This window comes from Podarcis vaucheri (assembly GCF_965113315.1).
Source record: "Podarcis vaucheri genome assembly, chromosome: 7".
NCBI classification, from domain to species: domain Eukaryota; kingdom Metazoa; phylum Chordata; class Lepidosauria; order Squamata; family Lacertidae; genus Podarcis; species Podarcis vaucheri.
Window position 1 is genome coordinate 20,599,311 of NC_138765.1, and position 23,660 is coordinate 20,622,970.

A 23,660-nucleotide genomic window follows, 5' to 3' on the forward strand; every position below is an offset into this window, starting at 1 on the left:
GACCAAGGCGAGGCAAAGCAGAGCAAAGTTTAGTTCATCCTTTTCCAACCTGGTGCCTTCAGATCTTTTCAGCTACAGTTCCCATCAGTCGCAGTTAGAACAACCAGCGATCAGGGATCATGGGTGGTGCAGTCGTCCAACGCATTTGGAAGGTACCAACCTAGGGAAGGTCCTAGTGAGATGAGGCGAGTGCCAATATTCCGTGGTACCTTGGACAGCTCCATGCAAGGCTTAAGCTGAAGAGCCCAGATCAAATGTTGTTTCAGCACCAGCCAATCTCAGACTGAGCCTTAAATGATGATGATGATGATGAAGAAGAAGATGATGATGATGAAGATTTATTATTATTTATACCCCGCCCATCTGGCTGGGTTTCCCCAGCCACTCTAGGCGGCTCCCAACAGAATATTAAAAACACAATAAAACATCAAACATTAAAAACTTCCCTAAACAGGGCTGCCTTCAGATGTCTTCTAAAAGTCAGATAGTAGTTTATTTCCTTGACATCTGATGGGAGGGCATTCCACAAGGCAGGTGCCACTACTGAGAAGGCCCTCTGCCTGGTTCCCTGTAACCTCACTTCTCACAGTGAGGGAACTGCCAGAAGGCCCTCAGAAGTGGACGTCAGTGTCCTAAGTAGCTGCATCTGCCTTCAGCCAGGAGAGCAGTCTCAGTTAAAAATCCCCAGCCTGCTTTAACAGGCATTGGCTCTGATGAAGCAGGAGGAGACTGTGGTCCCACTAGGGCTTCTGAGTGGAGGTCAGAGGTGGGGCAACACAATCTCCTTGGGCTGGATAGGTGCTCATATTATGAGCTGCTCAAGTGCCCATGCTACTGAGTTAGTATGAGCATCCAGAGCTTGTTCAGAGGGCAGCTTCTTCTCTCTCCCTGAATCCCTGCCCTTATTCAACCCTGAGACCATCACAGAGACTGGATCATAACCAGTACACACCTACTCCAGATTGTGTACAGTGATTGAAGGTCCTGGCTCACCTACCTTATGTGACAGCCCCCTCAGTTACCCTGTTTAGAAGTCTACTGAGGAGCGACTGCGTTATTTGACTAAGTTGGAAGAAATCCAGCAGGGAGCTTGTTGGTTTCCTTATGGGCCCTTTCCCTTTCTCCCCCTCACTCCAACATTGTGTAGGTAGATCCAGACAGATCTTTGCCGAGTGATAGAATTAATTTTCACCTTTTTTTGTTCTTTTGGCCATTACCCATAGCCTCGTTTGCTATGAAAATCAAAGGAAGCTATGTTGATCCAGGAAAGGGGGGGGGAATCAAAATTCCCACAGTTGGACATTGAATGCCTTTATAGGACCAGTCAAAACACCACACAGTAACAAGCACAGGCTTTCAAGTTCTCCAAAACTCTCCATTGGGCTGGATGTTATACACAGCAGGAGGGAAGAGGGAGAGAATTAAAAAAGAGTTTCCCCCAAATAGCCTAGACATTGTAAGGTTGTCATATTTCAAAAAGTGAAAATCCGGACACAAAAGTTGTTGAGGTGTTGTTGTTTTTTTTGCAAAGTCATTGGGCTTTATCTAGTTCTTGAGCTATTTTTAAGGAAATTCACCAAAATCTACATTTCCGACATGGGTTGCCATACGTCTGGATTTTCATGGACATTTTTAGCAATTTCCACCCGGGCACTGTTTCTGATGGCCGAATCCTGGCTATGTCTGGGAAATTCCAGATGTATGGCAACCCTACCATAAGGTCTGTATCTACTACATTGGTCTCAAAATGAAGGTAGCCAGCTTGTTTGGATACAGTTGCTTCCAAGCAATCTATCAGTAGTGGATGGTGTATTGGGCTGCTGGCGCTTACCTGACCTCCCAGCAACTTAGTCACTGCTGTTTACGTGGAGAGAGAGGCGGTGGGGAAGTCAGTGCAGTGCAGTTGCACCGGCGGAGCCAATGCAGAACTCCTACCAGTGTGTTTGCATCATGCTGATCTCCCCACTGCCTCTCCCCTCTCTCTCCCTGTCGATAAGTACAGAAACTCAGTTGTCAGGAGGTTAGGTGAGCAGTGTCACCACACGCCACCAGCTGCCACTGCAATTTGTTTATTCATCCTGATTTCTTTGCACAAAGTTTGTAGGGAGGTTATGCTTTGTTGGCTTGCTTATTTGAGCATTCATTTTGTTTGTGGGCAGGTTATAAGACGTCGTGTCAAGCGATTGCTTTCCCACACTTTCCAGTGCATTTCCCTGGCACGTTCCTTACCGCAAAAAGTTCGGTTTTTTTTACAGAAGCGGATTTGTTGCGCAGGAGTGCCAAATCCACTTCCGTTGCGCAGCCTAACTTTGCCGGTATGCAACTGAATCCCACCTGCAAAAATAGCCACACTCTGGAGGTGCCCTTAGTCTTCCTTAGGTGCTGCTACAAATTGTAGGGTTTGCCTAAAATTCCGGGACAAGGAAGCAATGCCTGAACCCCCATTTTTGGAAACGGTTATCTAGACCTGTCTCCAGCATTAAGCAAAACATGCTAGGCAGAGAGAGAGAGAGAGAGAGAGAGAGAGAGAGAGAGAGAGACATATAGCAATCTTTATTTGAGCAAAGCTGGAGATTAATTTTAGGTAGTGTTATAGGTAAATGTAGAGAGTGAATCAGCTGAAGTGATTGAGCATTTGCCTCAAAAAGTAAAGCTCCTCTTCAGGTGATAGAAAATTGCCTTCCATTGCTTGTAGATTCTGCTTCCAAACAGAGAAATCCTGTTTTCTCTTTAAGGCACATAAAAATCAAAGAAAGCCTTTTGGGGCCCAGTAGGGGATATGATTTGCATGCACGTTCAATCCCCATAATCTCTGGATAGGGCTGGAGAAGGCTCTTCTCCAAAACCCTGAAGAGCCTCTGCCCATTCATATAGACCAGAATTTCCCAACCTGCCACCTTCCAGGTGTTTTGGACTCTTATCAAGCCCAGCCATCACAACCAACCATCGGAGATTATGAGAGCTGTTGTCCCAAACACCAGGTAGACAGTCCTGAGCTAGAGAGACCAGGGATGGAGAACCTGCAGATTTCCAGTAGTTGCTGAACTCTGACTCCCATCATTCCCAGCCATGATAGCCAGTGATCCGGACAAATGGGATCTGTAGCCTTCTGGGCCACAACTTCCCCATCCCTGAGATAGGCCAGTGGCTCTATTTAGGCCACGTTCACACCATATATTTAAAGCGTTATGCTACTGCTTTAAACACTCATGGCTTCCCCCAAAGAATTCTGGGAGCTGCAGTTTCTTATGGTTGCTGAGAGTTCTTAAGAGACCCCTATTACCCACCAAAAGCTGTCAATCCCTCTTCAAAGAAACTCTGGAAACTTGTCACTCTGCGATGGGAACAGGAGACGTCCAATAACTCTCAGCACCTTTAACAAACTATAATTCCCAGAATCCTTTGAGGGAAGCTGCAACTGTTCAGAGTGATATGGCACTGCTTTAAATGTGTGAATGTGGCCTTGGTCTAGAGAAGCTTCCTAAATGCTGTGTACGTATATACAGTCGTACCTCGGGTTACAGACGCTTCAGGTTACAGAGGCTTTAGGTTACAGACTCCGCTAACCCAGAAATAGTACCTCAGGTTAAGAACTTTGCTTCAGGATGAGAACAGAAATCGCACAGTGGCAGTGGGAGGCCCCATTAGCTAAAGCGGTACCTCAGGTTATGAACAGTTTCATGTTAAGAACAGAACTCCAGAACGAATTAAGTTCTTAACCCGAGGTACCACTGTATTAGCAAGTGGAAACAAGGCTGCTATAGGTAGGAATAGAGACTTACGGTGCTGCAGCAGCGATTCAGCCTGGAAAGCAGGACGTGCAGGGGAGCATTCCCGAAAGACATACAAAGCAAGGGAGGAGAGAGGTGGCCTTCTCTTCATGGCTTCCTCTGCGTCTCTCTCTCACAGGGGTCCTGGCTGGTCCATGGAGCGCCTGGATGCCTGAGCACATGGCTGCCTTCGAGGGCACCTGCGTCGTCATCCCTTGCCGATTCAGCTACCCTGACGAGCTTCGCCCGTCGGCCGTGCACGGCATCTGGTACTTCAACAGCCCTTACCCCAAGAACTACCCACCTGTGGTCTACAAATCCCGCACCAACATTGTCCACGAGAGCTACTTGGGGCGCACGCGCCTGCTGGGAGAGCTGAACTTCCGCAACTGCACGCTGCAAATCTCCCGCCTCAGCCCTGAGCTCACCGGCAAATACTACTTCCGCGGGGACTTGGGAGGATACAATCAGTACACGTACCCTGAGCACTGCAACCTGGAGATCATCAGTGAGTACCAAGCCAGGCCTGCTCTAATTCCCTTTTTCTGGAGGAGGGGGCCTTTGTGCGCCGTTTTATTGAACAAAGACGTCTCTGCCAGACTGTGCTTCTTGTGTGTGCTGACTTGCCTCTTAATCAGCCCAGGGAGAGGCATGTCAGGCAAGTGAAGGGCCAGGTGCTTCCCTCTCCTCTCCTACACCACTGTCTCCCAGAACCAGGAGGGGAGTGAAATGGGAGGAGCAGGGGAAGTCGGCATGCAGGCATAGTCTCCGGCTGCATGCACACAGCCCATCAGGGGAAGCTACATAAACCAGTGGAGGAGGAGCTGTCCCCTGTAGCTGCAACTGCAGACCTGAAAATATCTGCCTAGACACTGGATTAGTGTGTGTCAGGATGCTATCAGCAGCCCCCAGCTGGTTGCCCAGGAAAGTATAAATACAAGGAAAAGTTTCTTACCATCATTTTTCATTTCAGTCTTTACAGAGAGAGGCTGTAGAACCCAGCCTCTTGGATAATGGCGTTGTCCCAAGTGAATCTCCACCCTCCGCCTCTCCCATTTCCCACTTCTATGGGTGCTGCTACGTGCCCTCTGTCTTCAAGCTCTTTGCTCTCCTACTTTTAAGGCTCGCCGAGTTCCGTGAGATGGAGGGTCTGGGAGGCTTTCTAATGACAACGTGTCAGCTGGGTGTTGTTCCGGCTGTCCCGTGATCGCCCAACATTTCTCCTCATCTGCCTCTGAGCTGTGACCTCCCTCAAACCCCTGTTGTCAATCTAGACTGTCTTCCTCTTCCTCCTCCCTAGAAGGGTCAGGATGCGGAGGCGGTCTCCACCATTCCTCCTCTGCCCAGTCCCTGGCAGTGTTCATCCCCCCTGAGTTCTTCAAGGGGAGCACTGAGATGCGAGACGAGGAGCCTGTCTGGTTGTAAGCAGGTTGTGAGCAGGAAGGCTCAGAGGAATCAAGGCTGAGGCTGGTGGGGCAGTGCCCCATTCACCCCGGCTGACCAGCCTCCACTGTTGGTGTCTCTTTTCTTTTCTTAAATTTTATTTATACTTTTCAGATATATACATTTCACTGATTTTACAATCATTTTGACATTTTAAAACTTGACTTCCTTCCCCCTCTTTCTGCGGTTCCTTAAATTTATTTTTAATATCTTCTGCATATCCATATGAACGTAACTTACTCATTTATTTATCTTCTTTAAATATATACTCTTATACAGCTGTAGGTTATAACAATAATCCTGCCAATGTTTTTATCTGTTTACAATTTATCTGTAAATATTCAATAAACCATTTCCATTCTTTTATAAAAAGTTTATCTTGATTTTACTCTTCCGGTAAGTTTCGCCATTTCTGCATATTCCATAAGTTTTTGTATCCATTCTTCCTTTTCTGGGACTACTTCTTCTTCCCATTTTTGGGCAAGAAACATTCTTGCCGCTGTAGTCACATACATAAATAAATTTCTATACAATTTAGGTAGTTTTATCACAGAGCCTAGGATTTGCCGATCAGAAGGTTGGTGGTTCGAATCCCCGCGATGGGGTGATCTCCCGTTGCTCAGTCCCTGCTCCTGCCAACCTAGCAGTTCGAAAGCACATCAAAGTGCAAGTAGATAAATAGGTACCGCTCCGGTGGGAAGGTAAACAGCATTTCCGTGTGCTGCTCTGGTTCGCCAGAAGCGGCTTAGTCATGCTGGCCACATAACTAAGCTGTACATTGGCTCCCTCGGCCAATAAAGCGAGAGGTGCTGCAACCCCAGAGTCAGCCACAACTGGACCTAATGGTCAGGGGTCCCTTTACCTTTACCTATCACTATAATTCCCAAGAGAAAGGCTTCTGGTTTTTTTTTTTACAAATGTTATTTTAAGCATCCTTTTCACTTCACTGTATATCATTTCCCATTGGTATCTCTTTTCAACTCCCCACAGACAAACCCACCATTGTAAGCCCCCCAGAAGTGGTGGAAGGGACCGAAGTGGAGCTGCGCTGCGTGGTGCCGGATAACTGCCCTGACATGAAGCCCATCATCACGTGGATGAACCACGAGAACCTGGCTGAGCACTCAGTCTACGCGCAGGTGGAAGAGGAAGGCGGCACCTGGTCCCTCGTCTCCCTGCTCAAATTCATGCCGTCGCGCGAGAACCACGGGCACGAGCTGGGCTGCAAAGTCACCTACTCCAACACCACTTTTGAGTTTGATGGGTTTACTACCTTGGATGTCAAATGTGAGTCGGGGTTCCGAAGCGGCTGTCGCTTCGTGACTTGATACGTTCATCTCCCTAGGTCTCAAGGTGGAGAACAGGCCTTGCCGCCTCTTCTTTTTATCCTCACAGCAACCAGGGGCGGCCCACCCATGAGGCAAGGGGAAACGACTGCCTCAGACGGCAGCATCCACAGGGGCAGCAGATCCGGCCTTCGAGGAACGCATTGCCCGCTGTTGCTACCACTGCTGTGCTAAACAGTGGTCTCTTTTGTTGCACTCCTTGGAGGCTGGATCTGCTGCCATCTTGGCAGCTCCCTGCAATGACGCCTCCGCAACGGCTTCTTGGTGAAGAGGAGGTGATGGTGGTCTCCCACCACCCTTGTTTCCAATGTAGATCTTCATTCCGCTTTTGTTCCTGATGTAGATCTTCACTCACCCGTTCTTCCCTAGCCTGGGGGCGGGGACACCATTTTGTGCTTTGCTTCAGGCACAAAAAAGTTTTGGCTGGCCCTAACAACAGCCCTGTGAGGTAGCCTACGCTGTGAGATATTGGCTGGAACAAGGTCACCCAGTGAGCTTTGGGGAGGTGGGGGGGTTTGAACCCAGGTCTCCTAGACCCCAGTCGGCACTATAACCGCTACAACACATGGGTTCTCATCACATTTTGCCGCTGGAGGACCTCTGGAACCAGGGATGTTTGCTCAATGAACATCAAGTCCCCATGTTCTAAACGGCCCTAAACGGCCTCGGTCCAGTATATCTCGGTCCAGTATATCTGAAGGAGCGTCTCCACCCCCATTGTTCTGCCCGGACACTGAGGTCCAGCTCCGAGGGCCTTCTGGCAGTTCCCTCACTGCGAGAGGCCAAGTTACAGGGAACCAGGCAGAGGGCCTTCTCGGAAGTGGCGCCCGCCCTGTGGAACGCCCTCCCACCAGATGTCAAAGAGAACAACAACTACCAGACTTTTAGAAGACATCTGAAGGCAGCCCTGTTCAGGGAAGTTTTTAATATGTGACATTTTAGTGTATTTTTCATCTTTGTTGGAAGCCGCCCAGAGTGGCTGGGGAAACCCAGCCAGATGGGCGGGGTACAAATAATAAATTATTATTATTATTATTATTATTATTATTATTATTATTATTATTATTATTATTATGTTCTGCAGTGAGGGAGGGCCTGTTGGGTTGCTTCTACACTGGGAGTCTTTAATGTCTTTTTAAGCCCATAAACAAACCTTGGTAGACCCACACCGTAGATTGAAAGCACATCCAATGCACATGACTTTCCCCAGATAATCCTGGGAACTGTAGTTCCCTCAGGATGCTGGGAATTGCCATTCAGGGAAGGGAAAACTACTGTTCCCATGAATCTTTGGGGGAAGTCGTGTGCTTTAAACGCATGGTGCAGATAACCCTGGTTACTGCATGGAGAAACCAGAGCACCTCCCTGAGGCTGATCTCTTTTTGGCTTCCTTCCACAGACCCGCCCCGCATTCTGCAGGCAAACTCCTCCGTGGAGGTCATTCAGGGCTCGCAAGTGGTGCTGGTGTGCTCTGTGGACAGCAGCCCCATGGCCTTGATCTCGTGGCTCCGAGAAGACGAAATTCTGCACGAGGACATGGCGGGAAGCCTCACGCTCCACCTGGACAACATCACCCACCTGCAGGACGGCATCTATACTTGCGCGGCCGAGAACATTTATGGCAAGGACAACCATTCCCTGGCCTTGGCTGTGCTGTGTAAGTACCCAGTCTTGAAGCCCTGAAGCCAATTCGGGGGGTGGGCGGGGGGGGAGGCCTGCACTGCAATGCAACCCCAAACTTTGCAGCAGGAAATGAGAGGCTCACTTTCAGGCATCTGGACCTCAAGTCTTTTATTTATTCTGAATGTTTCTATACCACTTCTCCACAATGACAAAAAAGCAGTTTATTGGGGGGTTTTCAGAACACATACACACCAAACTTCATTAACTGCCATATATATAGCTAAATATAATAATTTTATAAAATAGCAAAATACATATGATAAATACATTATAGTTATAATATACTGTATTTTTCTGCCTATAAGACACCCCCATGTATAAGATGCCCCCTAATTTTTGACATTATTTTTAGGGGGGGGGAACTAGTCTTATACACAGGAAAATACGGCACTTAATATTTTTACTATGTGTTCCTTTGGTGGAAAAGACGGATTTTGGTTGTTTCCCCCTCCCAGATGCCCCTTGGAAGCCTGTGGTGAACGCCTCTGTGGTGGCCGTGGAGGGAGAGCCGGTCACCATCCTGTGCAGCTCGCAGAGCAACCCTGAGCCCATGATCACCATCTTCAAGGACAAGAAGCCCATGGCCATGGGCGTCTACCAGAACCAAGTGGCTCTGGAGTTTGAGTCTGTGACGCACGAGGACGACGGGGAATACTGGTGCACGGCAGAGAACCAGTTTGGCCAGCGCAGCACTGCCTTCAACCTCACCGTTGAATGTGAGCACTCGCCTGGGGCCCCCAGAAACTCTTGTGGGACATAAATGTGTTTTGGGTGGTGTCCAACTGTGGCACCTCATTTGCTCAGTGGAATTCTGCTCATACAAGCAGGATTATTCATTCCACTCTCCCCCCCCCCCATATCAGCCCCCAAGCCTCATTCTGCCTTGCTGTAGGGCCACCACCATATTCTGGACTGATGCCAGCAGCTCTGACCCAGTTCTTATGGGGGCTCACATCTGTCAACCTCTGGCTCGGAGGTCTCCCAGTCTCTAGTAGCAGCTTCAGAGCCTTGATGCTCGTCTAGTGCCCTGTCCGATGCCATTGCTGGAGACTCTGCAGTCTCTGACTCCTGAGTCTTGACTGCAGGTGGTCATTACAGCTGGCCCATTACCTATGGTGGCATGTCTGTGCCACCATAGGACAGCTCCTGGTGTCCTGACACAGGCTTTTGCTTGTGGGCCCACCCAGCCACCCAAAGGAGCATGTGCAGTCCAGCAAAACAACGGGACTAATCTGCTGTTGCACCTCCACCTCTTTCACAAGGACGTAAGAAGTGCCTGTTGGGCCAAACCAGTGGCCCGTCTAGTCCAGGGTCCTGTTCTCACAGTGGCCAAGCAGATTCCTATGGGAAGTCTGCAAGCAGGACTCCAGCACAAGAGCACTCCTCCCTCTTGCAGTTTCCAGCACCTGGTATTCAGAAGCAAGGCTGCCTCCAACACATAGCTGTCAACTTACAGATTTGAAAATAAGGGACTAGCAGCCTTGAAAATAAGGGATCAGCAGCCCAAATAAGGGATTTTGCTATTGTAAAGAGTTGCATACATTGGTAGGATTGACAGATGCTGTCAATCTGGCATGAGGCGGTTGCGGTGCCGCCGCGGCCACTGAAGCGCCGCCCTTCTACATCCCTCCCCGTCCCCTCCTCTTCCTCCTTCCCTCAGGCTGCCTCCTCAGCTGCCACCACCACTGCTGCCTCCGGGCTCGCAGGCGGCATGGGCAAGAGTCTCTCTCCTTCCCCCACCTCTTGGGCGGGGAAAGGCCGATGGAACTCCTCGCGCCAGGACGGCGGTACCAGCGTGCTCTCTCGCGGCGGAGGACCAAGAGCCGCTGCTTCCCTCCCGAGCCGGGCGAGCATGAAACCCGGGAAATTTAAGGGACATCATCAATAAGGGACAGCAGCAGGACACGGCGCTGGGATAAGGGAGTTTCCCGCCAAATAAGGGACAGTTGACAGTTATGCTCCAATAGTGAAGGCAGAGCTTAGCCATCATGATTAGTAGCTATTGATAGCCTTCTCTTCCAGTCCTCTTTTAAAGCCATCCAGCTGGGTGGCAATTGCTGTCTCCTGTGGGAGTAGGTTCCGTAGATTAACAATGCACAGTGTGAAGAAGCATTCTCTCTCTCTCTCTCTCTCTCTCTCTTTCTCTGCAGTTGCTCCCCTTATCCTTTCGGACTCCAAGTGCACAGCCGCCCGGGACACTGTGAAGTGCATCTGTGCAGCCAAATCCAACCCGGAGGCTGTGATCACCTTTGAGCTCCCCACGCGCAACGTGACGGTGAACGAGACCGACCGGGAGTTTGTGTACTCGCAGAAGACCGGCTACATTGTCACCAGCATCCTGACCTTGCAGAGGGAGGTGGACTCCCAGCTTTACATCGTCTGCTCAGCCAGGAACTTCTACGGCACCAGGAACCAGCAGCTGCAGTTCCACCACTCCAGTGAGGGCCCTTCCAGGCAACTGCCCCACCTTGGTCCCTGCAGCTCTCAAGAGGCTCATACCAATCTTGTCCAGGGGTGGCGCTGTGAGGATGGATTTAGACACCAGGAGGGGACCTATTGTTTAGTTATTGTCCTTCCTTGCTCATGTGATTGAGATCAGCAGAATACCATCCTTTGCAGCTTAAACTTGGAAGCAAAGACAAGGTTGATTTTACCTTATAGAAACAATAATCCAGGATACTTTAAGGCAGACTGGATTTTCCCTCGTATTACCCCCTTTCAGCCACTTAAAAACAACCACCACACACTTCTAGCTGCTGGATGACTCAGCCGGTAGAGCATGAGACTCTTCATCTCATGGTTGTAGGTTCAAGCTACAGTTCTATGATTCCACACAGCTTTTGTGAAGAAGTAAAAGTAGTATTTACTTACATAATCTAGGTCTCGAAGCAGCAGTTGCAGTAGCAAAACAAAGGCAGGTTTATAACTAGTGTCTAAATTACAAAAGTACAGAATGTAAGTTCAAAAATGGTGCCTGAGCTGCAGAGCTCAGATACGCACATGTGGTCAGCTTGGAGGCATGGTGAAAGAAGAGAGATGCGCCCAGGCAGAAGGAAGTATGTAGCGTTTCAGATTCCTGCCAAGGCAGACAAAGGAAGGGATCTCACAGAGTTCTCTAGCCAATTTTACAGGGAAAGTCTGTGAGCCTCAGCCCCTACAGCGAAACATGAATTGTTGGCTTGCGTGCAGTAATGTCCTGCAGGTTCTATACATTTCAGCCAAGCAGAAGGGGGCAAAGCAGGGCCTTGGGAGGCAGGTGACGACTGAGGAAGAGGTCTAGCCTGTGGCGGGGGTGGGGAGTTAGCCCTAAGAACCAGCTAAAGAGGCCTGGAGGGCTGAATTTGCCCCTGCTCTGCTGAGACCAGAGCACTGGGACTATCTTGCCAATCCTGTGCATTTCTCTCTCTTTTTTTTAATTTTCCAGATAGTCTGATGTGGGCAAAAGTGGGGCCTGTTGGAGCGGTGGTAGCCTTTGCCATCCTCATAGCGGTCGTGTGTTATGTCAGCCAGACCAGGAAAAAGTAAGTTTTTTGTGCTGGGGGTGAACTCAAGCCCTCCCTCCTTCATATCGCCTCATTTTCTTCCTGTAAGAAATCCAGACCCAAATTCAAATCTGGGAAAACATCACCAGAACCAGGGCCTTGTTTCCCCTGTTTTGCACCAAACACAGAAAACACACTCCCTCCCTCCCTCACTGCAGCCGTGTTCCTGGAGCCAATGGCTGCAAAATCAGCCAATGACCATTTGACCATAGGAACCTAGAAATCTGCTTTATATTGTGTCCATCTAGCTTAGTATTGTCTACTCTGGCTGGCAGGGACTCTCTAGGGTTTCAGACAGGGAGCCTTCTCCACTGTCCTGGGAGATGCTGTGGGGCCTTCTAAATGCTCCACCACTTCCGTAAGCCTCCGAAGGCACCTGCATCCCACAGAGGCTGCAGCTCTCTTGCACAAGTGAGAATGCTCCAGCCAGCACTGGCTACAGAGCTAAATAATAATAATAATAATAATAATAATAATAATAATAATTTTTATTTATACCCCGCCCTTCCCGGTTCAAAAACTGGGCTCGGGGCAGCTAACAACAAATTTAAAACACTTAATTACAAAAGCAGCATAAAATACAGTATAAAAACATGAATAACAATAAAATTCAAAAATCAATTTAGGGGAAATAAGCATTAGATAATCCCCAGGGCTAGCTGGCTGAATTGGTCCTACTTGGGCCAGTGAGGAGGCCAGGGGAGAATTAGCTGTGGGGTCTCAGATTGGGTGATCGTCATAAAAGGGGAGGGGGAGGGAAGAGAAGCGAAATAAAAGATCAGGCTGAATTCAAATTAAAGGCCAGGTGGAATAGCCCTGTCTTACAGGTCCAACAGGAGGAGGTTAAATCCTGAAGGGCCCTAGTCTCATGGGACAGAGCATTCCACCAGGTCGGAGCCATCACTGAAAAGGCCCTGGCCCTGGTGGAGGATAGTGTGACTATATCCAGGGTGCTGACAGGCCTGGCCCAGCCTGCTGTGAATCAGTAAGTTTCACTGCTGCGGGCAGCTTCCGCTGAGCCTTCAGCTCTGATGAGACAGGGCAGGTTCTCTCTATTCACGGTTTGTGCAAACAGTGGCTTCGCATGATCTCTGAGCCCACGACTACAGTCTCTACAGATGTCCTGGGATGTGTGAAACTGCCATCACACCTCAAACACCGCAGGCAGAGGTTTTGCATGACTTGTGGTTTGCTCCTGCAAGAACTTCCACTGAAGGAAGTTCATGTACAGTGGTGCCCCGCAAGACGAATGCCTCGCAAGACGGAAAACTCGCTAGACGAAAGAGTTTTCCGTTTTGGAGGTGCTTCACAAAACGAATTTCCTATGGGCTTGCTTCGCAAGACGACAATGTCTTGCGAGTTCCTGCTGGTTCCCCCCCCCCTTTTCTAAGCCGCTAAGCCGCTTATCAGCTGATCCGATCAGCAGATAAGCCGCTAAAAGCCGCTAAAAGTGCTAATAGCGCTAATCCTCTAATCCGTCAATGGGCTTGCTTCGCAAGACGAAAAAACCTCTAGACGAAGAGAATCACAGAACAGATTCTTTTCGTCCTGCGAGGCACCACTGTATTGAGGGGCACGTCACTGTTTCACACAGTCACCTCTGGAGAGTGGGGCGAGGGGCAATGTTTGCCACTCAACTTCCATTAAAACACATAAGGACGTAAGCACAGCCCTGCTGGATCAGGCCAATGGGCCAGCTAGTCCTCCAGCACCCTGTTCTCGCAGAGGCTACCCCCAGGCTTGTTGGAAGTTGAGGCGCAACTCAGCTTGCCCAGAAGGGTCTGCCTGGGGTAAAGGCAGATAGAGTGTGAAACCTCCAGGTTCCTAAACTGTCTCCGCCTCTTTGATCTCTCTGCTGACCTGCCCACAGAAGTCAAAGGGATATGTGTTAAATTGCGTCCTCTCAGGGTTCTGAGAGTTGTCAGGAGACCCTCTCGTCACCTCCTAGAACTACAGTTCCCAGAGTGGCTTAACAAGCACTGCCTCTTTCCAATTCTCTCACAATTTTTCTCTGGACCTTCATTGGTCGAGGTCCCCTTGGATGTATCTTCCGAGAACAAAGTGGCAAGAATGATTTCTCTGTTTCTCCACCTAGTTAGTTATCTAGGACTAGAGAACTCTTACCTATCAAATATGTACTTTCCTTAATAAAAAATAAACTTCCTTATGGTATACTTAGTCCCAGCCTTAACACCTTCCAATTCAAGTTGTGCTCCAAGCAAGGATTCATTTCATTAACGTCTGCTGTTGCGTGCAAACTCCAGTGTGCTAACACAACTAGGGCTTGCCAAGTCAGACATCATGCTAAACCATCATTAAGCTTCCTTAACCATAGCCTGGTGTGTTATCTGAACTGAGCCCCAAAGTGAGGGATATACCTATGTATATAACTTTCCCTAAACCATGGCTTAGTGATAGAGCACATCCTTTGCATGCAGAAAGTCTCAGGTTCTACTCCCTGCAGGTAATAGGTAAAGGTAAAGGACCCCTGGATGGTTAAGTCCAGTCAAAGGCATCTATGGGGTTGCGGCGCTCATCTTGCTTTCAGGCCGAGGGAGCTGGCGTTTGTCTGCAGACAGCTTTCCAGGTCATGTGGCCAGCATGACTAAACCACTTCGGGCGCAACAGAAAACCAGAGCACACGGTTTCTGTGACGGAAACCAGAGCGCACGGAAATGCCGTTTACCTTCTTGCCACAGTGGTACCTATTTATCTACTTGCACTGGTGTGCTTTTGAACTGCTAGGTTGGCAGGAGCTGGGACAGAGCAATGGGAGCTCACCCCATCACGGGGATTGACCTTCCGATCGGCAAGCCCAAGAGGCTCAGTGGTTTAGACCACAGTGCCACCCGTATCCCTTCATCACCAACATGGGCTGGGAGAGACTCCAGACTCTGAAACCCTGGAAATCTGCTCCCAGTTGAAACAACCGATTCTGGGCTAGATAAGCCAATGGTCTGAATCAGTATATGGGTGCTTCCTGTGTTCCTAAACTGGATGTTCCCAGTTTCATTTGCAGTGCAGCCAAGAAGATACTGAGAGTCTCTGTGGCTTCCCAACAAACAATATAATCTAAGAAACAAATTAGCACTCCTATTATTCCCTTAGTGGAATTTTAGAACCCAGTCCACAATCCAATTAAATGCAAGTAATTGGATTCAAAATTATTTCAGTCCCACTGCAATCAGCGAATAATACAATTTTGAAAACAAAACAAAACCCAAAACTTGAATTTCCTGCCCATCACCCACTGAGGACAAGATTATTAAAGAAATACTGACAAACAGAAGATAATTGAGGATTTGCAAATAGTAGAAAGATTTGATCGTTTATCCGGGCTGGAGATGATTGCCAAAATAGCTATCAGGCCTTGAATATGCAAGTGCACTTATCAAAGCTGTCAGATAATCCATTGGTTAATTAATGAATTGTTTACTAATCACTCATCAGCTGTGATTGCAAATCTGAAACTCATCATGCTAATGAAAGAAGCCGCTTGGGATTCTGACTGATTTACATTATATAGCCTGGTGCCAAAATAATAACAATAATAATAATAATTTATTTTTTATATGCTGCCCATCTGACTGAGTTGCACCCAAATGGAGGTGTTGTTTGGAAACATGGACAGAGTTTAACATTATAAGTCTTTGTCACTTCCTTATTTTATTATTCTTCCCAGGAAAAGTATGAATGAAAGTTCGAGTTTCATGCAAACAGAAAACCCTCCTGTCGCCTACAGCGGAGACTACAGGACTCCTGGCCATCTGGAGAAATCAGAGGTACTGATAAGAGGGAGGGTGATGGGAGTGTCCCATGTCCCCTTTTGGAAGCAATATGCCTCTGCTGGGCATTTCAGGTGGGGAAAGTGCTGCTGTGATCTCGCCCGGCTTGTGGGCTTCCCTTTTCATAGAATTGTAGAGCTGGAAGGGACCACGAGGGTCATCTAGACCAACCCCCTGCAATGCAGGAATCTTTTGCCCAAAGCGGGGCTCAAGCCCACAACCCTGAGATTAAGAGCCCCGTGCTCTACTGACTGAGCCGTCCCTTCAGTCAATGAGACACCATCCCTTGAACATCTGGTTAGCCACTGCGAGAACCGGCCATGCAGAGAGACATTGAGCGAAGGAAGGAAAATGTGAATGTTTCTTTCTCCCTCCCTTGTGATCTGGCAATGGGTATTTGGAGGAGAGAGAGAAAAAGAATAGTTTAGGAAAGAGCCTCGTTCAGATTGCCAGAAAAGATTGGCGGTGGGGAACCATAGCTGCATGCAGAAGCAAAAATGAGCAAACGTCCTCTTTTTAACTTGTAACACGTTTTGAGTTATTCATGTGAGAGCGAGTGCAGGTTATTTCCTGCAGCAGAATCTTGCTATTGTTCAATAAAATGGGGGAAAGGAGGAACCTGGGGAGGGACTGTGAGTCAACACGAAGCAACTCAGCTTGTAAAAATGGAGGCAATCAATTTTAAATCAGAACAGACAGGTGGGAGCCTGCCCAGACAGAGAATTGTAGCGTTGGAAGGGACCACGAGGGTCATCCAGTCCAACCCCTTGCAATGCACAAGTCTTTTGCCCAGTGTGGCCCTAAGATTTGGAACCTCATGCTCTACTGACTATCCCTGGGAAGAAAGATTGCTTGTTAGGCCGCTCTGGGAGCTGTAGTTCTAGGAGGGGGAATAGAGGGTCTCCTGAGGACTCTCAGCACCCTTAACAAACTACAGCTCCCAGAATCCTTTGGGAGGGGGAAGCCATGGGTGTTTAAGGTGGTATCACAGCGCTTCAAATGGAGGGTGTGAACGTCCCCAAACTGTGCCCCACGGCTCAGATCTGCCTGTCTCCCAAGATGGGGCCCCAAACCCGGCTATCTCACCTTGCCTCATGGCAGGGCTGATTCTAGGGTTAGCCTTCCTCAGTCAGGTCACTAGTGACTGCTGTTCCTTTTCTAATAAGGAGATCTGCTCCCTGGAGAGCCACTGACCTGGGCAGGTAAGTATGGACCTCTCCATCCATGTGCATAACACCGTCCTTTTTGTGTATATGGCATCCGGGCCTTAGAAAATAGAATTCTCCTGGTTTGGACTGAATGGGGGGGTGGGGGTGGATGCAAGTGGTTCTGGTCAACGCTGCTACCACCAGGCAGCTGGTTTCTGATCAGATCAGACAAGGCAGGGTTGATGTCAGTCAATTCTGGTGTCTGTTCTAACAGAGGGTGCTTTCAGGTGCATGGCACTTATATCGCTTTTATGTCTTGCATTTCCTATGTGCATCAATTGGTGTCAGTATGTACCGCTAGTGACTGGTGCTTTGTGGTAGGAGGCAGGGAAGCCAACAGTAGGTGGCACCAGAGAGCCAATGACACGGGAGGACTGGTTGGGCAGTGCCCCCATTTGCCCAATTGAACCAGCCTCCTAATATACCTTCATTGACTATGGGGAAGGCCAGTTTGTGTGGATGGCTTTTAAAAAGGAAACACAGACCCTCCAAGCGTCCCTATTTTCCAGGGACAATCCTGGATTTGCAGAAGCCATCTCGGTTTCTGATTGATCCTGGAATGTCCCGCTTTTCCTTACAAGGTCCCTATTTTCAGTGGAGAAATGTTGGGGGGTATGGAGTCATGTGACCCCTGAGCCAAGGAGATAAGTAACTATACAACCTTTAGAAGACATTTGAAGGCAGCCCTATATAGGGAAGGTTTTTTTAATGTTTAATGTTTTATTATGTTTTTATATATGTTGGAAGCCGCCCAGAGTAGCTGGGGCAACCCAGTCAGATGGGTGGAAAATAATAATAATAATAATAATAATAATAATAATAATAATAATAATAATAATAATAATTATTATTATTATTATTATTATTATTATTGAATAGGACATCCCTATTTTCATCGGAGAAATGTGGGAGTATATGTGCATGTTCTGGCTTAATCTAGGTCAGATCTTTGCTGGAAGGGGGTCTTTATGTCATTGACATTCTACTCAGTATTGATCCAGAGCAGTACTCCAACGTATAGTTAGCAGAGTAAAACTTAAACACGTTGCAGGATTCCCAAAAAACAGACCAGAGGCTATTGTATTTCATCCAGCAGAGCTTTACTGCTACTGAAGGCAAATGAGCATAACGGTCACAAATCTGAAACATTCAGGATTGGCACTGTCCATAAGAAATCCAGTTGCAGCAGACTTAAAGTTACAATAACTTCTAATAAGTCTACCTTAAAACTAAGCATGCTATGTACAGAACACCACACCGGAAGGAAAAGAGATAGAAAGAGAAAGTAAGTCAGTCCCAGGCTCCCTCTGGCCTTACTTTTATAGTCAGCATGACCTTGACAGAAAGAGATAACAGAACCAGTTTAAGCCAGCTGTACTCAGCTTCTCTGAAGGGAAAACCCCAATACAGTGGTACCTCATGTTATGGACGGGAACTGTACGGAGGCCCGTCTGTAATGTGAAAAGCCCGCAACTGGAAGTGCCGTGTCTGCACAGGCGTGCGACGCGATTTGGCTCTTCTGCACATGCGCAAAGCGCAATTTAGTGCTTCTGCACATGCGTGAGTGGTGAAACCCGGAGGTAACCCATTCCAGGTTGTTGCAGGACGCAAGACAAAAACACGCAACCTGAAGTGGACATAACATGAGGTATTGTAGCCTTTCTAGGCCTTTTTAACCATGGATAGGAAATGTTGCACCCGAGCAGGGATGAAAAGAGTCAAAATGACACCAAGGGGTTAAATCTAGAGAAAGAGCTTTATTCTGCCATGGGGGGGGGGGGGCAGAGGCACCTGTGTGATTCTGTCTTTCTTCAGTATGACTGTATCATGAACCTTCTGCTTGTTTCTTTCACACAAAGAAGCTCCCAGAATCCTCTGGAATTAGTTAGAATAGGAAACATATCTACACATCAGTTCAATACTTTCTGTACTAAGAAACGCAAACTGAGACTTTAACCCTTGGCCCTGTTGCAGTCCTGATCTGGACTGGCACGTCCCATGCCTGCCTCTTTAAAAAAGCCAGTGATTCCATGTCTCGTTTCGCTCAAAAAGTGTCTTTCTGATTTGAAAACGGCCCTCTGCCTTGGCCTGTCTTGCGCAAACAGCTTCCACGTGTGTGCATGCATCATGGGAAGTCCTCGAGCCGCTTTCAATGTCGCTTGTGGAAACGCACCGGGTCGTTGGTGTCAAAGCTATGTGTTTCCTTGAGTGTGCCTCTGCAATGGCTTCCCCCAGGGTCTGTGTGTCTGTCCTTCCCAGGCGCTGTTAGGCCATTCCCTGCCCTTGCTTGCTTCTGTGACATGTAAACTTGTGGTGAAGACAATATGGGATATCTGTTTTCAATGGAAGGGCCCGATCCTGAAACATAAGAAGTTCATAAGAAACAGGAACAACGTGCCTCTGAACAGGTGCAGAGTGCATTTGGGCACCACCGAGTAACTGCAGCGCTTTGGTTTCCACGTCACATGGTAGGGGTTCCAGATAGGCTTGATTTGCAGCACCTCCGTCGACCCTTGTAGCTTAACATACTGCTTGGGTAAATGGGTTGGTCGAAGCCAAAACATATACTGAACCAAGCGATTGGTCTATTTACCTGGGGGAGCAGTAGACCCTCAGGATGTTTCTGCATTGCACCTCCCATCATCTCCTGACCATTGGGCCACACTGCCTGGGGATGATGGGAGTCAGAGTCCAGCAATATCTGGGGAGCCACAGGCAGGGGTCAGTAAACTCTTTCAGCAGGGGGCCGGTCCACTGTTCCTCAGATCTTGTGGAGGGCCGGACTATACTTTTCTTTAAAAATATATGAACAAATTCCTATGCCCCACAAATAACCCAGAGATGCATTTTAAATAAAAGGACACATTCTACCCATGTAAAGACACGCTGATTCCCAGACCGTCCGTGGGCAGGATTGAGAAGGCGATTGGGCCGGATCCGGCCCCCGGACGGTCTGGGTTGCCTACCCATGGCCACAGGTTTCCCCATCCTTGCCGTAAGAGAACGAATGTGTTTGTGTTGTCTTCCAAATAGCGAGTCTTCAGGATTTAAGCCCCCGCAGCAGTGAGTTCCGCAAATCCGAGGTGTGATCTGGGGGGAGCCTTCAACCTGGTCTTCTCTCTCCCGCTCCTGCAGTATGGGCGCTGCGACAAACGGCTCTTGAACAAGGACCTGGGCATTGACTACGCCAACATAGACTTCACCAAACTATCCACGAAGGACAGCTACACCCTGACGGAGGAGCTGGCTGAGTACGCCGAGATCCGAGTCAAGTGAGCCCTTTCCCCAGCCACCGCAGCAGGCAGCTCCCATGGACCGCCACCCATTGGAACTATTGTAGTCTAATGAAACGCCTGGCCACGCCTCTCGGCTTTGGCTTCCTGGTCTTGAGAAGACCCTACCAATTGGTTTTGATGTCTTGACGCTCGCTCTTTAAATGCTCGTCTGTATCTCCCTGGGCCCCCTTCCTTCCCCTCTCCAGAGTGCATACTGAAGATCAATCTAATGCAGATTAGTCTCTCCACTAGTTTGTTTGTTTTTAATTCTTTCTTCTTTTTTTGCCACCCAATTGTGGGGTGCGGGGATGACTTTGTTCCACTTTTGCAATGTGCACGGATGGTTTGCGGTAGGCTGGTGGTTCTAATCCAGAACTGGGAAATAATTCTGGGTCAGTTCTGAGATTAACAAATCTGAAATAGCCGAGCGATCTTATGTATGCACAGATCCAAGAACGGGGGGGTCACCTTTCTGTATCCACAGCAAGTGGACCAGATCCCCTCCAGGGGAGCACTTGGGTCTTGGTCTGGCACAACCAGTGCTGATGAACACCTGCTGTGGGTCTGACTCATAGCTCCAAAATGTCCATTTCACATTCCAGATCCCGCTTTTAGAAAGCACTGAGCTCTTAGTTAAAAAGAACACAGAAGCGCTTAGAGGCTGCGTCTCACTTTAGGACCCCTCCTGACTGATGTTTTCCCTTGGGTTTGTTTGTTTGTTTTTTGTGGGTGTGATTCTGCAACATATCCTTGATGCAATAATAGTGCATTAGTGGCTGTCCACACACCATTCCGCTTTATTGTTCTGCAATGTTTCCCAAATTCCACCGCGTTATTGACATCTGGAGCAGGACACTCTTGCACTACAGCCCAACAAAAGCAGAACGACGCCATGAAGAAAGCTCAGGACGGTTGCGGTATAAAAAGTTGCAGCATTTCAACTGGAAGTTACAGGGCATGCACCGCTTGGAAACATAGCAGTGTGTGTCTGACCCCAAACTTTCGCAGGTGCAAACAGCATCGAAAGCAAGGCTGTGTGTACCATCCTGAGCACAAATTCCCATGAGTACACAACCAAAATGACTTATGGAGGGGCCCTTATGTAAACATGTGCTGGTCAGCGGTTCCTCCCCACCCTTGCAGCATTGGTTTTTAAAATCCAGGATCAGAAAGAGAGGCGGCCGGGGGGGGGGGTGTGCGACTACCATTGACATACTTGGCTAATGCACATGCAAAGTGTTTTCCCCGTGATGCTTAATGTCCTTTTTGCATATCTCTCATCTGTAAAGCAGAAGGTCAATTGACGAGAATGTCAGTTCTGCTTTTCTGTGCTGCACTAAGGTCCATTCCAAGCATAAGTATGTAAGGCTGAATACAGTGCAACAACATCTGCCCAGTTCTGCTGTCATTTGTCTTTGTGGCACTGAAACTCAGTCTCTGAATTGCAGCCTGTTCAGAAGGCAAATGTACTGGACAAAAACCTTCTCTCTATAAAACGGTGTCCCGATCTTGAGCATGTTAGCACCAACAACAAGCCGCCTGCCTTTGATTGCATTGGAAGACATGAGAGAAGCATCTTGGACTCTTCAACTCAATCAACAATGCTAGCTGTATATCGCGACCTCCTGATGTTTATGTGACTTCATGTTGAAAACCCTGTTATTTTATTTTGGTTAACAGGAGAAGCAGACATTGTAGTTAGCTGTGTTAGTCAGTTAAAAGAAAGAACCCCCCCCCAAAAAAAAAAACCCAGTATGGTAATAATACTGTTATTAAGAATAACCAAAATACTGCAGGTTCATTATGAGCAAGCTTGAGAGTTGTTCAGAGCTCTTCATCAGATTATGAAGAATTTGGGAGGGCTTGAAAGCTTGCTCATGAGTTTGTAATATTTTTGGTTTGTCCTAATGAAACTGTTTCTCGAATGTGGCTTTGGGAGAAATAGAGCCTCTCATAAGCCAGAAGATGAATAAAAATAATTCAGCAAATATTATTTCTTTTTAAAATGCAACTCACGATTTGTGAGCTAGTTCTGTAATAGGTGAGGTGCTGATAAGTTATTTTTGAAGGCTTGGGGTTGGCAACGGGGGCCAAATCTGCTTCTGCAGCCCGATCCCTTGCAGAGTTAGGCATGTCTTAGCCCAGGGATGGGGCATATGTGGCCCAGAGGAAATTTCCGAACTACAGATCCCATTATCCCTTACCCTTGGCCACGTTGGCTGTGGCTGATGGGAGCTGGAGTCTGCCAACATCTGGAGAGGAGAGACAGCTTCCACACCCTGTCTTAGCCCACTGAAATCACCTGAAATCGTCGTTTCCACTGAACCTGCTACCTTGATGAATGGCCTAACCTGAACCCTAAGTGTCGTCAAGAACCAAAGGCCTTGGTTTTGAATTGTCTGATAGCTAACCAGTTGCCAACATCACATGCATATCTGTAGCTCTATGAATGGGGGCCTCGTCTTACGCATACAGCAGCTACAGCAAGTAGGGTCGCCACGCGCTTCAGTGGCCCTGCTCCTGAAGTTTTTCAAGTGATTTCCATCTCCCGTATTCCAAGAAAAGATTCTGCTGCACCTCTTATCGCTCCAGGTCCCATCCTACGCAGAAATGTTTAGCTTTAAGATCAAGGCTCTGCCCCCAGTCTCCTGTTTCCAGCATACAGATATCCTATGTTTGTACTGTACAAAAACGTATTGTATTTTGCTGATCAGATTACTATCAAATCACAAAAAGCTGGGAATTCATGAAGTACAGCTAAGGTGGACTCCCTCACCTCCTATTCCAATGAAATGATTTTCCACCACAGGCAAATTAGTGTTGGGGGGGTGGGGAGCTGTGGTTCCTGATTTCTGGTAGCATAAGCACCATCCGATACAGGTTGTTTATTAGTGATGGTATTTAAAGCAAAGTCGGTGTAAACCAGAGATACACTCAGATGAAAGAAACTTGTTTTCCTCCTAGCTTTGTAACCCGGCTAATGCTTCCTACCACTTCCCACTCCCCTAACAGGATTAATCTCTAACCTTCCAGGAACGATTATGGTATGTTCTATTTATTGCAAAGATACTTTTTTGAGGGGGGGATACTTTTTATTAGAAAGGGGAGGGTGGGGAGGATATGAAACTGGAATCTAATAACATGATCTAAAGATGAGCATATACACATTGTGTCAGAAGTAATTTCCGCTGGCCTGAATAGAAGTTACTCCCTTGTTACTAGGGTCTAGTAAGTCTGTTTGTAGGACTGCAGCCTACAACATGAAAATATTCCTTATACTGAGTGACACGGTGACCATGTGGTCCCCCAATAAAGCTGTCCAGGATTTCAAATGAGGGATATTCTGAGCCCTGCCTCGATTTGATGTCAGGATTTGAACCTGGAACCTTCTGCTTGTGAAGCATGCCCTTATGTGATCATAAGCAGCAGGCACACTTTGAGGGGAACAGGGTGTATGTGTGTGTGTGTCCCTTTGCTGAGGAACCAACCATATATATATATATATATATATATATGCAGGTTTTGGTGTCTTCGGGTGTCTTCCCGTGTAAGAGTCGGGGTGTCTGTGCGACGTTTCGACGAGGTCTCACTCGTCATCTTCAGGCTGG

At 48.0% G+C, this 23,660-nt stretch overlaps 1 protein-coding gene across 9 annotated transcripts in view; it reads left to right on the forward strand.

Annotated features, from left to right (window-relative positions):
* MAG (myelin associated glycoprotein) overlaps positions 1-23,582 on the forward strand; it is a 76,240-nt gene extending 52,658 nt beyond the window's left edge. For 6 of the 9 annotated variants that reach the window (XM_082231636.1, XM_082231638.1, XM_082231639.1 and 3 more), the window contains 8 exons: positions 3,910-4,278; positions 6,204-6,500; positions 7,959-8,216; positions 8,698-8,958; positions 10,393-10,680; positions 11,667-11,763; positions 15,467-15,566; positions 19,913-23,581. In XM_082231636.1, coding sequence (XP_082087762.1) covers positions 3,910-4,278; positions 6,204-6,500; positions 7,959-8,216; positions 8,698-8,958; positions 10,393-10,680; positions 11,667-11,763; positions 15,467-15,566; positions 19,913-20,053 — 1,811 coding nt within the window. In that variant the 3' untranslated portion in view covers positions 20,054-23,581. Of the gene's footprint in view, positions 1-3,909; positions 4,279-6,203; positions 6,501-7,958; positions 8,217-8,697; positions 8,959-10,392; positions 10,681-11,666; positions 11,764-15,466; positions 15,567-16,735; positions 16,772-19,912 lie in introns of all 9 variants that reach the window. The other 3 variants (XM_082231632.1, XM_082231640.1, XM_082231633.1) reach the window with 2 other exon arrangements.
* Positions 23,583-23,660: the final 78 nt, after the last annotated feature.